At 39.2% G+C, this 15,386-nt stretch overlaps 1 protein-coding gene across 8 annotated transcripts in view; it reads left to right on the top strand.

The window, feature by feature from the left end:
* The window catches only part of PIGL (phosphatidylinositol glycan anchor biosynthesis class L), a 99,100-nt gene that overhangs the window by 6,317 nt on the left and 77,397 nt on the right, over positions 1-15,386 (top strand). For all 8 annotated transcript variants that reach the window (XM_072730417.1, XM_072730423.1, XM_026005562.2 and 5 more), the window contains exon 2: positions 8,714-8,813. In XM_072730417.1, coding sequence (XP_072586518.1) covers positions 8,714-8,813 — 100 coding nt within the window. The remainder of the gene's footprint in view (positions 1-8,713; positions 8,814-15,386) is intronic.

Genomic DNA, 15,386 nt, shown 5'->3' with positions numbered 1-15,386 from the left:
CCACATTTGATAAATCTGTGGAGCATGGGCTCCTTCACAACCTGGTGGCTTGGTTCCTGGGCAAGGATTCTGGGAGGGAGCCTGCACTAGGGGTAGCCACATTGTCCTTTATGGTCTAGCCTTGGAAATCAGGCAGTATCAATTTCACTGCATTCTGTTTGTCAGGTCAGTCCCAAGTCACATCTAGATTTAAGGAGAGAAATAGACTCCACCTGTTGACAGAGAACAGCAAGGTTCTATAAGTGCATGTGGGACTAGAAATACTACTGTCACTATTTTTGGAAAACAGTGTGCCACACCAAGTGAAGGCAAGCAGGTGCTTAAAATTCTTAGGGGTGACATTTTTCTTATTTTCCTTCCCTCTGGAACTTGAGACAGAGATGTAGCCCCACCATCTCTGTTTAGAGTGGGTTTTCTTCTACTTCCCCTGCTGTAGATACTGCCTTCTGAAGATCCTGTCTTCGTGTAGAGATCTCCTTACTTGTATCCAACCTATATTTCCTCCTCCCCTGGCTTTAGGACACCAGGCATAGGTGCCCTGGCTTCAGGTATCCTCTACCTGTCTGGATTTGTGCTTACTTATTGCTTAAGACCTCCAAAGATAGCCCTTACTTTCCTGCTAATTCAGCCATACATTCTAAAACATGTTTGCCTTATATTTCATATGTTCGGGTATCCTAGGCTGAGAAGGTCTCTGCAGACATCTGATTCACCTTATTTCCTAAAACAGAACTTACAAGATATTTTTAATATTGCTTTTTTTAAAATTATTTATTTATGATAGTCATACAGAGAGAGAGAGAGAGAGAGGCAGAGACATAGGCAGAGGAAGAAGCAGGCTCCATGCACTGGGAGCCTGACGTGGGACTCGATCCCGGGTCTCCAGGATCACACCCTGGGCCAAAGGCAGGCGCCAAACCGCTGCGCCACCCAGGGATCCCCATTAATATTGCTTTTTAACCATGAAGAATTCTTCAGCATTTTCCCCATTGAGCTAATTTTGATCCAGCCTCCAAAATGTCTCATTTAACTTTTTTCTTCCTGAACCAATACCCAAATAAATTTGGGATTTCTGAAAAAGTATGATCTAAATATTAACTCCACCCTGTTGAGAATGGAATAAATTAGCACTATTTTAAAACATTAATTTTGTGTATACCTGAAACTGATGGTATTTATCAATTACATCTCAATAAAAAACAAAAAATAATTTTTAAAAAATTTTCATGAAGATTTTATTTATTCATAAGAGACATAGAGAGGCAGAGACATAAGCAGAGGGAGAAGCAGGCTCTCTGCATGGAGCCCAATGCAGAACTTGTTCCCAAAACCCTGGGATCACAGCCTGAGCCAAAGGCAGATGCTCAACCACTGAGCCACCCAGAAATAATAATTTTAAAAAGAAAATAAAGAAAAAGATGAGTTCTGTTTCTTTAAAGGATACAGAAACTTCAGAAAATTACTCAAAGGTTTACATATATTTCCAGTCCTAATTTATAAAAATAAATAAAAATTTCATATTTCTATATATAAATACACATATATGTATAAATAAAATAGGCACTTTCCCTGAGGCTTAGGTTGATAGGATTTCCATATGATCATGTCAACCAAAGAACACTTAGGCATCGAAGGACTAATCCCTGAAAACTGAAAACAATGCTTATTCATAAAAGTTGATTCTGACGGGTGAACTGATAGGTTAGCTGGTTATGAGTATTTTGCCTATTTCTAAATATATATTTACTTACTTTCTTTTTTATAATTAAGTTCAGAATTTATATGCCAGGTAACTTTTTATACAATTTCTATTTTCAACCTAACAGTGTATAAGTATCTATAAGTATCAAAAATGTTTGTCTTGCTGGTATGTTACCCAATTAAAGAATGCTACACAGTTTTCAGAGCTTTTATTTACTTAATAAATTAGAACTTTAAGTCTAAAAGGACTTGCTTAAACTATGAGAAATCATGAAAGAAATGCTCATAAACATCAGGGAAGAAGATTATGTCAGAGATCAAAGAGATGCCCCACAGTGACAAAGATTGCCATTAACAACAAAAAGGAAAGACTACAAGTGTAAAAGAGAAAGAAAATGCAGTAAAACTCATCTGATAGAGGTATAAAATGGGAATAACCAACAAAACAATGCATTTTGAAGAGCTTAGTATTAGAAATGCTTGTTACAACTGCTCACTGCAATGAATTAGACACTGTTCTCATGCAGTACATAGTTGTCATCCCATCTGATACAAATATGCCTGAATGTTCAGAAAAAGTTTCCCATATGTTTGGCCTTATTAACAATGACCTATCTGTAAGTCACATATCAGAGACACTAACAAAAAGTATTTCCCTTAGTAAAAGTCATTTTAATGCATTCCTTTTAGGAAGAATAAAAACATACAGTACTTATTGTACCTGAAACTAAGTAACATTGTATATCAACTATACTTACAAAAAAAAAAAAAAAAGAGTACTTATAAGTATGAGTATTTTGGTTGATAATAGCATATGGCAGTATTTCTTGATCTTGGCTGCATAGATAACATGCTCAGTATTTTTCTCAAATGATCCTTTAAAAACTTGATTTACCAGGTTTAAGATTTTATTTTATTTTTTTAAAAAGATTTTATTTATTTATTCATGAGAGACACAGAGAGAGAGAGGCAGAGACACAGGCAGAGGGAGAAGCAGGCTCCATGCAGGGAGCCCAATGTGGGACTCAATCCTAGGACTCGGAGATCACGCCCTGAACCAAAAGCAAACACTCAACCACTGAGCCACCCAGACAACCCTTAAGATTTTATTTTTAAGTAATCCCCAATGAACATGGGGCTTGAACTCAATCCCAAGATCAAGAGTTGGATGTTCTACAAACTAAGCCAGCCAAGTGCCCCTCCACCTATCTATTTATTTATTTATTTATTTATTTATTTATTTATTTATTTATTTATTTATTCTACCTATTTTAAAGACATAATTTCTGGGGCACCTGGGTGGTACAGTCAGTTAAGAGCCCAACTCTTGGTTTTGGCTCAGGTCATGATCTCAGAGTCATGAAATCGGGCCCTATGCCAGAACCCAAGTTCAGCAGAGTCCGCTTGGGATTTCCTCTCTATCTCCCTCTGCCCCTCCCCCTGGTGCCCTGTCTCTCTAAAGTAAATAAACCTTTAAAAAAAAAAAAAACATACTTTTGGGCAGCCTGGGTGGCTCAGCGGTTTAGCGCCTGCCTTCAGCCCAGGGCCTGATTCTGGAAACCCGATATTGAGTCCCACGTCGGGTCCCGGCATGGAGCCTGCTTCTCCCTCTGCCTGTGCCTCTGCCCTTCTCTCTCTCTCTCTCTCTCTCTCTCTCTCTATCTCTCATGAATAGATAGATAGATAGATAGATAGATAGATAGATAGATAGATAGATAGATAGACAGAGGATCCCTGGGTGGCTCAGCGTTTAGCGCCTGCCTTTGGCCCAGGGCGCAATCCTGGAGTCCCAGGAACAAGTCCCACATCAGGCTCCCTGCATGGAGTCTGCTTCTCCCTCTGCCTGTGTCTCTGCCTCTTTCTCCCTCTATGTCTATCATGAATAAATAAATAAAATCTTTAAAAAAAATTTTTTTGAGGAATCAGCAAATGGTTTTCCACAGCAGCTATACCATTTTATGTTCCTACCAGCAATGCACAAGTGTTCTAATTTCCCCACATCCCCACCTACACTTGTAATTTTTCATTTTTTAAAAAATATCGCCTCAGCCCATGTCCTGGTGATGGTGTTCTGTTTTGTTTTGTTTTGAGATATTATTTTTAAGTAATCTGTACATCTAGTGTGGGGCTCAAACTCACAACCCCAAGATCAAGAGTCACATGCTCCACCAACAAAGCCAGCCAGGGGCCCCTGCTTTTGTTTTTGTTTTTTTCTTTTTTTTTGCCACTGACATCCTAATGGGTATGAAATGATACCTCATTGTGGTTTTGCCTTGATTTCCCTAGTGACTAATGATATCGAACATCTTTTCTTTTTTTTTTCTTTAAAGATTTTATTTATTTATTCGTAGAGACAGAGGGAGACAGAGAAGGTCAGGCACAGGCAGAGAGAGAGAAGCAGGCTCCATGCAGGGAGCCCCATGTGGAACTTGATCCTGGGACTCCAGGATCAGGCCTGGGCCAAAGGCAGGCACTCAACCGCTGAGCTACCCAGGCGTCCCTCGAGCATCTTTTCAGATGCTTATTGCCCATCTGTCTTTGGAGAAATGTCTGGTCAAGTAATTTAACCATTTTTTAATTCTAGTTTTTATTTTTAAACCATTATTTCTCCAACTGGGTTCTGTGGACGCATTCTAATGGAAAAGAGTCTAGTTCTTTTGGTTTTAGCTTCCTTTGGGAAACCCGGGCCTTTGGGTTCTAGTAACAATGCCTACTCCTTTTATCTGTCCATTCTAGGGTTGGTAGTTACTTCTTGCTGTCACTAATCTCAGGGCTACTTCACTGGTCCCTGTTTGGTCCTCAAATCTTCCATCAGTTATATATTAAATAATTTCCATTAAATTCTTACTGATATAAATATTTGACATGACTGGGTATGTCAGCCTGGATAAACTTTAATTGATCCAGAACCTAAACTCCTTCATTTTAGAGTTGAGCAACTGTTGACCTTTTTTCTTTCAAATACGTTTTAGAGGGCAGCCTCCGGATGGCGCAGTGGTTTAGCACCGCCTGCAGCCCAGGGCGTGATCTGGAGACCCTGGATCGAGTGCCATGTCAGGCTCTCTGCATGGAGCCTGCTTCTCCCTCCGCCTGTGTCTCTGCCTCTCTCTCTCTCTCTCTCTCTCTCTCTCTGTCTCTGCATCTCTATGAATAAATAAATAAAATCTTTAAAAAAAAATACGTTTTAGAATTTGCTTAGTCACGTTCAAGGAAAAACCTTGCTAGCATTCTTAAAACCCAGGAACTTAAGGAATCTCTTCAGTTTTCATGTTAATAGAAAGTATTGTGCCCATGATGCTTTGATTCTCAATCCATTTCTGGTTTTAACAAATTAAAACTTAGGGATGCCTGGGTGGCTCAGTGGCTTAGCTCCTGCCTTCAGCCCAGGGTATGATCCTGGAGTCCTGGGATCAAGTCCCACATGGAGCCTGCATGGAGCCTGCTTCTCCCTCTGCCTGTGTCTCTGCCTCTCTCTCTCTCTCTCTCTCTCTCTCTCTCTCTCGCTCTTTCTCTCTGTGTCTCTCATATAAATAGATAAAATATTTTTTCAAAAAATTTTTTTAAAAAATTAAAACTTAAAAGGTAGGGGTACTTGGGTGGCTCAGTCAATTAAGTGTCTACCTTTGTCGAAGGTCATGATCCCAGGGTCCTGCCCAGCAGGGAATCTGCTTCTCCCTCTGCCTACTGCTCCTCTCCTGTACATTCTCTTTCTTTCTCTCTGTCAAATAAATAAGCAAAAAATCTTTAAAAAAATAAAATAAAATGACACTTAAAAGGTAGGGTAACTAAGGGAGTGGGAGGGAGCTATATATACATATAAATATACATATGTAAATATGAATATATGTAACTTTGTTCCTTTTGGTGTTTAACCAAGTAAATATTTTACCTACTTAGAATAAATAAATTTTAAAAATTTTAAGCAAAATAAAATGTTTACCTTTATACATATGGTGCATAAATGTGGTCTTTACAAAGTGACCTTAGTTTCCATTAAATGTCATTATGATTGCTAGTAATTATTGAGAAGTATTAGTTATCACAAGACAGAAGACTTCACTAAGCATACAATTAATGATCCATAAGCTTACCACACACCTCTGTATACACACACACACATACAAAAGATAGTTCAATATAAATAAATCGACATTCATCCTATTTATTTTGTTTTCTAGAATAATGATCTCCAAACTTTGTTGGATCACATTTTCCTATTGGTAAAAACTATTTTTTTTTTTTTTTTTTTTTTTTTTTGAGAGAGAGAGATAGAGAGATTCTCAAGCAGGCTTTACATCCACCACAGAGCCCGTGGCAGGGCTCAATCTCATGACCCTGAGATCACAACCTGAGCCAAAATCAAGAGTCAGACACTTAACCAGCTGAACCACCCAGGCACCCTTCCTGTTGGTAAAAACTTTTGTGCATATACTCCCATTATATGTGTATTTATTTATAATTATATTAAATATGTGGACCACTGAACTAACATGAATATTATAAAATATTAATAAAAGTTGACATGTGTAAAGAACAAGGTATGCAAATTAAGAGGAAAAGTTCTAAAGCTTTTCCTCACCCTAAATAGATAATCTTGTGCAACTCAGGGTACAACCTACCCTAGTTGGACATGGTTCTAGAGTGTGTCATTAGGAGCTGCTGAAGGATCTCACACTTAACTCTGTTGAAGTGCCTACATGTTCACTAAACATAGGGTAAATTTTCTAAATAATCTCTGACCTCAATTCCCTAACCTATTTTAAGTTCCTCAATTCAAACACAAACCAATACAACCAGCTCCATAAACTCATTAGCCTCCATTCTAGGCAGTTTCTCAGAATCATTATCAGAGTCTGATATGCACAGCCTCTGGACTTTGGAATCACCTACTGGTGTTCATTAGACTCTTTATCACCAAAGATCAAGTAACCTTGAGATGAAATAGGAAAAGATATGTTTATGGATTTGAGGGAAACCTAAGATATAATAACCATCATAAGATTGACTATAGCATCTATCTTGACTTTTTTAAGATTTTATTTATTTATTCATGAGAGACACAGAGAGAGGCAGAGACATAGAGGGAGAAGCAGGCTCCCTGTGGGGAGCCTGATGCAGGACTCAATCCCAAGACCCCAGGATCATGACCTGAGCCAAAGGCAGATACTCAACCACTGAGCCACCCAGGCATTCCACGTCTGTCTGACTTTTTAAAAAGTAACTAAAATATTGTGATAAGGATATACAAAACTGAGCTATTATCTGGAGTCTCTTTAGGATTTGTCCCTTTGCTGGATACAATGTAATGACTGTCTCCTCTCTGGGTTCAAACAGTTGAAAACAAGCATTAGAGTAACTCCTGCCAAAGTTGAAAGGTCAGATGTGGGAGTTTTCCTCTGAATTGTCTGGCCATAAACCAAGCCTCTCTGAGCTCCCTGCAGAGAGCCTGTTTTTCCCTCTGCCTGTGTCGCTGCCTCCCTCTCTCTGTCTCTCATGAATAAGTTTTTTAAAAATCTTTAAATGAAGCCTCTCTTTGTTCAGTACTTCATGAGTGTCTGCAGTGTGCTGAACACCAGGATGATACAAAGTTGAACAAGACTTGTGACTTTTAAGGTCAATGACATTTAGGAATTAATAATCTGATCATGGAGAAAAGTTCATAACTTCTGAGCAGAATACTGGAAATGATTCCTTGCAGGGGGGAAAAAATAGAAGACTTCCCAGAGGGAATGCCGTTTGGTCAGGACAGTGAAAATGGGTGGTAATTCAGGAAGTAAAGAAATCGAGGAAAGAGAAAACACAGAGTACTGAACTGGGTGGATATGTCTCTTGTAATCCTCAGGAAAGAGGAGATAGCCATCCTCTCTACAGGTGGAGGAACTGTGGCTCAGGAAAGTTAAGTAACTAGCACACATTACACATGCAATTATCTGCTGGGGAGTTGAATTAAGGGGTGCATTAGCTAGACAATAGCTCATAAGTGCAGCTTAACTGGTACTAAAATTACACTGTATATTATTTGTAAGGATACAGGGAAGCTGTACTTACCAGAACCGTTCTTCAGAACTAGAATATATGGGGACGCCTGAGTGGCTCAGTGGTTGAGTGTCTACCTTTGGCTCAGGGCATGTTCCTGGTCACAGGATCAAGTCCCACATCAGGCTCCTTGTGACAAACCTGCTTCTCCCTCTGCCTGTGTCTCTGCCTCTCTCTGTGGGTCTCTCATGAATAAATAAAATCTTAAAAAAAAAAAAAGAACTAGAATATATGTGTTGGGAAAATAAAGAATATGTAAGCTATTTGGGGCACTGATGTGGTCAAGATCCCGTAGGGACACGTTTTCTGGTAATACTCAAGAGTCAGAGCCTCTTTTTTTTTTTTTTAATTTAAGATTTTATTTATTTATTTGAGAGAGAGCACAATCAGGGGGAGCTGCAGAGGGAGAAGGAGAAACAGACTCCCCACCAAGCAGGGAGCCCAATGTGGGGCTTGGTCCTAGGACCCCAGAATCATGACCTGAGCCAAAGGCAGATGCTCAACTGACCGAGCCACTCAGGCAACTTGGGAGCCTCTTCTTTAAATAAATGTTCAACAGATATTTGAGGACTATCAATTTAAATCTGCCCAAACTAATAGCATGCTCAAGTACCTGACTTATTCTGGGTAGTTATAGAAGAGGCGATCCTAAATCTGCTTAACTCCAAAGCCAGTGGTCTCAGCAATGTGCAATACTGCCTGTAGCATGCAACCGAAATACAGGCAGGCAGGCAGACAGACAGAGAGGGACAGATAGATAGAGAGATGGGGAGGGATTAAAAGGTGATGATTCTAAAGACTTGGGCTACTGTCAGCCTTCTCACAGGAGTGAGTAGTATTTTTTTCAGCTTTTTGTCATAAACACAAATTTTTCAGGTGGCTTATGTCCCTTAGGGAACAGGATGAGGTAAGAATGAGTAAACTTGTAGATTTCCACTATCAAAGAAATCTACCACTGTATATTTGTTATCTGCAGGAAATTTCTACAATCAAGGGGAGATTCGTAAGAAAGAACTTTTGCAGAGCTGTGATGTTTTGGGGATTCCACCCTCCAGTATAATGATTATTGACAACAGGTAATTCATCCTTCAAAATGTAGAAATTCATTGGCAATAGATATGTAATGGTACACTCAAGACACAAAAAAACCAATGTGTGTGGGTAAGAACATCTTATTTGAGAAGTCTACTTAAAATAGTTTCACATTTGTTTTTAAATGACAGTGTAATGCAAATAAATGTTTTCAACTTCTGTTCAGATTCTCTGAAGATAACTACTTCCCTTTAATTTAAAAAAAAATTGTTACAAAAATTTTAAAAATACACGAAAATATTGAAAAACATGTCATGAACCCCTATATACCTATTACCTAAGCCCAGTAATTATGAAGCCTTTGTTATACTTGCTTCATCTACCCCCACTTCACATCTTTTGTGTGTTTGAAGCATTTCTAAAGAAAACCTAGCCATCGGGTTGTTTCACTCTTACATAGATGTGCATCTCTCAAGAAGATAAACATTCTTTCCTGTGGTCACAGTGCCATTATCATCAGATCCAACAAAATAAATAATTAATTAACAATTACTTAATTGACGTTGGTGTTCTGCAATACCCAGTCCATACTGACATTTCTCCAAGTAGCTCCAAGTCTTTTTTTTTTTTTTAATTTTTATTTATTTATGATAGTCACAGAGAGAGAGAGAGAGAGGCAGAGACATAGGCAGAGAGAGGGAGAGGGAGAAGCAGGCTCCATGCACCGGGAGCCCGATGTGGGATTCCATCCCGGGTCTCCAGGATCGCGCCCTGGGCCAAAGGCAGGTGCCAAACCTCTGCGCCACCCAGGGATCCCCGCGCCACCCAGGGATCCCTGAGCTCCAAGTCTTTTTACAATTGGTTTCTTCGAATCAGGATCCAAACGAGTCCACACAGTATAGTTGGTTGATACTCTGCATTTCATTGTCCCTTCCTCCCTCCCCCACCTTGTCTTTGGTTGTTGAAAAAACTTAGCTGTCATATAGACTGTCATGCATTCTGGAGTTGTCTGCCTGCTTCCTCATGGTATTAAGTTGTTCTAATATTGTCCATATTCCTTGCAAACTAGAACCTAACTGTAACTGTGAAGGGCAAGAATACTGCATAAACTGTACTTTGTCCTTCATATTGCATCATTTCAGGGGACCACATGCTATCTGATCATCCTGCTTATAGTGGTTCTATCATTGATCAATGAATTCAACACAGGGCAACAGCTGCTCCTTTCATTTTAAAGACCCACACCCACCTTTCATGTAATGCTTTCATGATTGCCTGCATCATTGGTTAACTAGAAATAGCCAGATGCTGAGTTTCTAAAAGTCTCCTGCATTCTAAATGTGTTATCTGTAATTCTTCTGCAAAGCAAAACTTTATCAACTGGGGCTATTTCATTACCCTAGTATATAATTTGATCTGAAAAGACAGAATAAATGTTTAATTCTTTAATTGCCATTTTCAGAACAAGGAATCGATGCCCTATATATCTCCACTGGTAATCCCTTGTTCATGGCTTGGATGGGGGGGTGGCACTTTTTTATTTTGTTGGGTACCTGTGTGTGTTTTTATGTATTGAGGGTTACCATTTGGTTCATGTTCTTTGATTTTCCAGTTGTCTTGTCTTTGCTATTGAGCCTCTTCATTGTCTGCTATGTCCTTTTGGGATGACCTCTTTAGTCTTATAGGATTTGCTTGCTGTCAAGGACAACAAGATTTCCCAGCACCTCCTGTATGCTTTCCTGCTCCAGCCCTGGCATCAGCTGTCCCTCCAAGGAGCTGGTTTCTCTTGGTAGGGTGTGGTGTTCAGAGACCATAACCAGGGTTACTAGGAGTATTTACTGCTATAGTCTTACTATTCCCTGTTTTTACTTGACCTTCAGAGTGGACAAAGTTAGTATATATGTTTGGGTTTTTTTGTTTGTTTGTTTAAGGAAAAAGAAATCAGGAATAAGAAAAGAATGATTACAATGTAGAGTTAATATTTCAGGGGTTTTTTAATGCTTTTGATTTTTACATCGAATCTCTTTGCTCTTATATTGTGAATCTTGTTTTCTAATTACATGAACATAATTATTCTCTTTTTAAATCTTTTTATGAATTTTTAAAAACATAAATGAAAAAATACTTTAAAAACAGATGTTGAAAACCAAGGCTAAATATAATATGGCTGATCATGATGTCTACAATTTACTTTAAAATAATTCAGGAAAAAAATGCATACCTATATAGATTAAGCCTAGCAAAATATTAACAATTTGAACCTTGGTGAAAAGTACATGAGTGCTCATTATACTATTCTTTTAACTTTTCCATTTGTTTGGAAATTTTTACAGTAGGAAAACTTTCAAATACCATATACCACATGCCTTTTCTCTTTTTCTGACATATATAAATAGATTTTAGTGCATTGTTATTGACCTGTCTCTTCAATTAAAAAAAAAAAATCAGGGGATCCCTGGGTGGCGCAGCGGTTTGGCGCCTGCCTTTGGCCCAGGGCGCAATCCTGGAGACCCGGGATCGAATCCCACGTCAGGCTCCCGGTGCATGGAGCCTGCTTCTCCCTCTGCCTGTGTCTCTGCCTCTCTCTCTCTCTTTCTGTGACTATCATAAATAAAAAAATAAAAATAAAAATAAAAAAAAAATCAGAGGTCTATATAACAACAACTAAAGTTTGTATTAGTCCTTTTGAACAGATGTTTATCTGTTCCTTAACAGCAATCATGGCTTTTGGGATTTATTATAAATTAGACTGTGCTTGCTTCCTTTTTTGGATATTTTCCTCTTCTGTTACTGGGTAATGTGCAAGAAGGGGATAATACAACTTACAACATAATAAAGACACAAGTTTCTTTAAGCACAGGTCTTAAAGAAGAAAAAAAAATCACCCTCAAAATATATAAAAGACCAAAGTAGTAATTTTCCTGATGTTTTCAATTCATTTATACAAAACAAAATTTGCTCTCCTATTTTTACAGGACAGGAGTACTAGAGAAGTTATATCTTTACCCTAAGCTGTATCTAGTTATAATTTTCAGATTCTGTTCATCCAGGAGCTAAGCCCCATTTACATAGTTTACCTATAAGTGGGTAAACACTAACCAATTTCTGAGATAAACTGGTAACTTTACTTTGACAGTTGACCTTTTTTTTTTTTTTTTAATTTTTTTTTTTTTTATTTATTTATGATAGGCACACAGTGAGAGAGAGAGAGAGAGGCAGAGACACAGGCAGAGGGAGAAGCAGGCTCCATGCACCGGGAGCCTGACGTGGGATTCGATCCCGGGTCTCCAGGATCGCGCCCTGGGCCAAAGGCAGGCGCTAAACCGCTGCGCCACCCAGGGATCCCCTGACAGTTGACCTTAATTCTAGGACATACCAGGGAAGTCTATAAAGAAAATGTAGCTCATTTGTCTGGTATGTGGTTTCTGTTATCTAGATTCTAGATATATAGCTAAGGACAGGGAAGAAGTACAAAGTAGAGGCTGCCATGTCCCTACACATAGAAGGTACCCTTGCCCTTACCTACCATTTGTTGATTCCTACTTTCTACATTATTTTAACACAGTCCCAGTTGGGTTTTGTTTTTTACCCTTAGAAGATTAGAACAAGTATACATATTAAGTAAAGAAAGGGAGTTACTAGTGTAGGCAGGCTTCAGGGGTCTAACATATTATAATGAGCCTGAATCTCCATTTAGGTGGCTTCAACAGTAAATGTGTCCTCCTACATATGAAGCCATCCAAAAACAAGATGGCTCCAGATTGGCTCAACAACATCATCAAAAACCCAAGTCCTTTCCATTTCTCTCTGAAACTGTTTTCATCACATCAGTATTTCTCCCCTCGTGGTTACAAGGTGACTGCAACAGCAGTTCCAGTTATCATATGTGGATACCACTGTGTCCTGCCAGAAAGGGGGCTATTTCCCTTCTGTACATCTTTTTATATTCTTTATTTTATGGAGATAAACCAGGATTCCCCAAAGACTTCCTCTTAGGTCTCCTGCCTTGCATGGCTCATCACCACCATCACCTCTACCAACATCCCAACCACAGCAATAACTATTAGATACCAGATTTGTTTGTTTGTTTATATAGCTTTATTTCAGCAGAAGAATGCTGGGAATATAGGTATACCTGCCTATAGGTAGGAAAAATGCTCATTTTGTCTCACTGTCTTACAAAGCCTGTATACTGTATATCCCACATAGCCTGTGTTTTTGATTGGTTAGGTTAGTGAAGGTCTAGGGGATTGGCCTAGGCTAGGGCCTGGGTATAAGACTGCTTAGGATGCAGAGCAAGGAGATGTATTTCAAGTGTCCAATCCATACCAAGGAACAAAAAAAAAAAAAAAAAAAAGGTTAAGCAGGGGTAGACAAAGGAAGACAGGCTAAAAAGACAGAATAGGTTCTGTGGGTAGCACCTGGAAATCTGTAGCACCTCTAAAAGATCCATAGCAGAACCTGAGGAAGAGAAGAAACTATAAATAGCTCTAAGTTAAGACCACTTTGCTGAGAGAAATCCAATGGATTGTTAGGCTTAGATTGTCTCTATGCATTGCCCATGAGCTGATTCACCCTCCCTGGGTTTCCTTTTTCGTTTCAGCACCCGCTTTAGTGAGCTACTTCCTCCCTCAATGGAAAAGGGCAGGGGAGGGGTGTAGTTTAGATGAGTGGTAAATAAATTAGCCCTGGCAGACATGCATGTCTTACTGTTTGAACCCTCATGACATCACAACAGAAACAGAAACAATGAATAGTGGAGACAGATGATCAGTTGTGCTTTAGAATGATCACTCTGGGGTGCCTGGTTGAGCAAGGAACTCGGTTGAGCAAGGAACTCTTGATTTCAGCCCAAGTCATGATCTCAGGGTCCTGAGATCGAGCCCCAAGTTGGGCTCCACACTGAGCATGGAGCCTGCTTAAGATTCCTACTCTCCCTCCTTCTGCCCCCTACCCCCCCCCCACTTGTGCTCTCTCTCAAAAAATTTAATAAAAAATAAAAGTTTTGATCACTTTGATAACTCTGATGATAGAATGGATTGAAGAGATTAGGACCATAGACCAATCAGTCTCATACATTTGTCCTGGCAAAAGGAGAACGTCTCAATTTAGAGTGTAGCATGTAAGATGGAGATGAAGGGGTGAATTCGAGTCTTATTGGAGAGATTTAAATGGCAGGATTTCAAGAACAGGATAATGGAAATTACAGGCATAGACATCTAGGTGAGTAAAGATTAGCTGGCATAGTTTGCAAAGGAAAATTCGGTTATGGGAAAGAACTGATCAGACATCCTTAGCCTATAGGAGAATTAAAACCATTGTAGGGTGCCTGGGTGGTTCAGATGGTTAAGCATCTTCCTTCAGCCCAGATTATGATCTCAGAGCCCTGGGATCGAGTCTAGCATTGGTCTCCCTGCTCATTGGAGAGTCTGCTACACCCTCTCCTTCTGCCTCTCCCCTCTGCTTGTGCTTTCTCTCTCTCTCTCTCAAATGAATAAAATCTTTAAAAGACAAACATTGGAGTGGATGCAGTTGCCCTTGGATCAGTGGGGCGATAACAGAGTGTGAAGATCAGGCAAGGCAAGAAGAGAAAACCACAAATGATGAGAAGAATTATGTATTTGGTGTTGTATGACTTGAGGAGTGGGCATAAGGATACTTCAGAAAATTGTGAAGCACATGAGAATTGCCTGCCCAGAGAAGAACACCAATATTAAGCAAAATTAGCATCAGATGCCATAAAAAATTCTGTATCCTCCTTTTTTTCATGAGAGAATATTTTAGCATTTCCCAAGTCATTAAATAGTCCTTAGAATGATTTTAAAGATTTGATCACGAGGATGTATTATAACCTGATTATCGTTCTCCTACTAGTGAATATTTAAATTTTTCCCAATGTTAAAGTATTTTAATTTTTTTTTAAGATTTTATTTATTTATTCATGAGAGACACAGAGAGGTGGAGACAGAGGCAGAGGGAGAAGCAGGCTCCCCACAGGAAGCCCAATGCAGGACTCAATCCCAGGATCTGGGGATCATGCCCTGAGCCAAAGGCAGACGCTCAACCACTGAGCCACCCAGGAGTCCCTGTTAAAGTATTTTAAAATCTGATAATAAATCTTTGAAGCCAGGCAGCCCTGGTGGCTCAATGGTTTAGCACTGCCTTCAGCCCACGGCCTGATCCTGAGTCCCACGTCAGGCTCCCTGCATGGAGCCTGCTACTCCCTCTGCCTGTCTCTGCCTCTCTCTCTCTTTCTCTGTGTCTCTCATGAATAAATAAGTAAAATCTTTTAAAAAATTAAAATTAAAATAAAAAAAAAATCTTTGAAGCCATGACCCTTTCCTTAAGGTAGATTCCTAAATGATGAATTACTGAGACAAAGGCCGGGACTTATAATTTCCTTCTTCTGGGTACCAAAAACATTCTTACTAAGGTTATTTTGGCTCATCTAATTTTTTGCTATTGTTATGAGTAAGTCTTTCTCTGATATATTTTTTAAGACTTTGCTGCTGATACAGAGATGATTTACTGATTTTTATATCCATCCACTTACAAAACTTCTTTAAAGAACCTAACAGCATTTCACTTGATTTTCTTAGTGTTATGGATAAATCATC

This window comes from Vulpes vulpes, chromosome 12 (genome assembly GCF_048418805.1).
Source record: "Vulpes vulpes isolate BD-2025 chromosome 12, VulVul3, whole genome shotgun sequence".
In the NCBI taxonomy this organism is placed as follows: Eukaryota; Metazoa; Chordata; class Mammalia; order Carnivora; family Canidae; genus Vulpes; species Vulpes vulpes.
The sequence above is the reverse complement of the archived record's forward strand: the minus strand, read 5'-3'. Positions and strand labels throughout refer to the sequence as shown.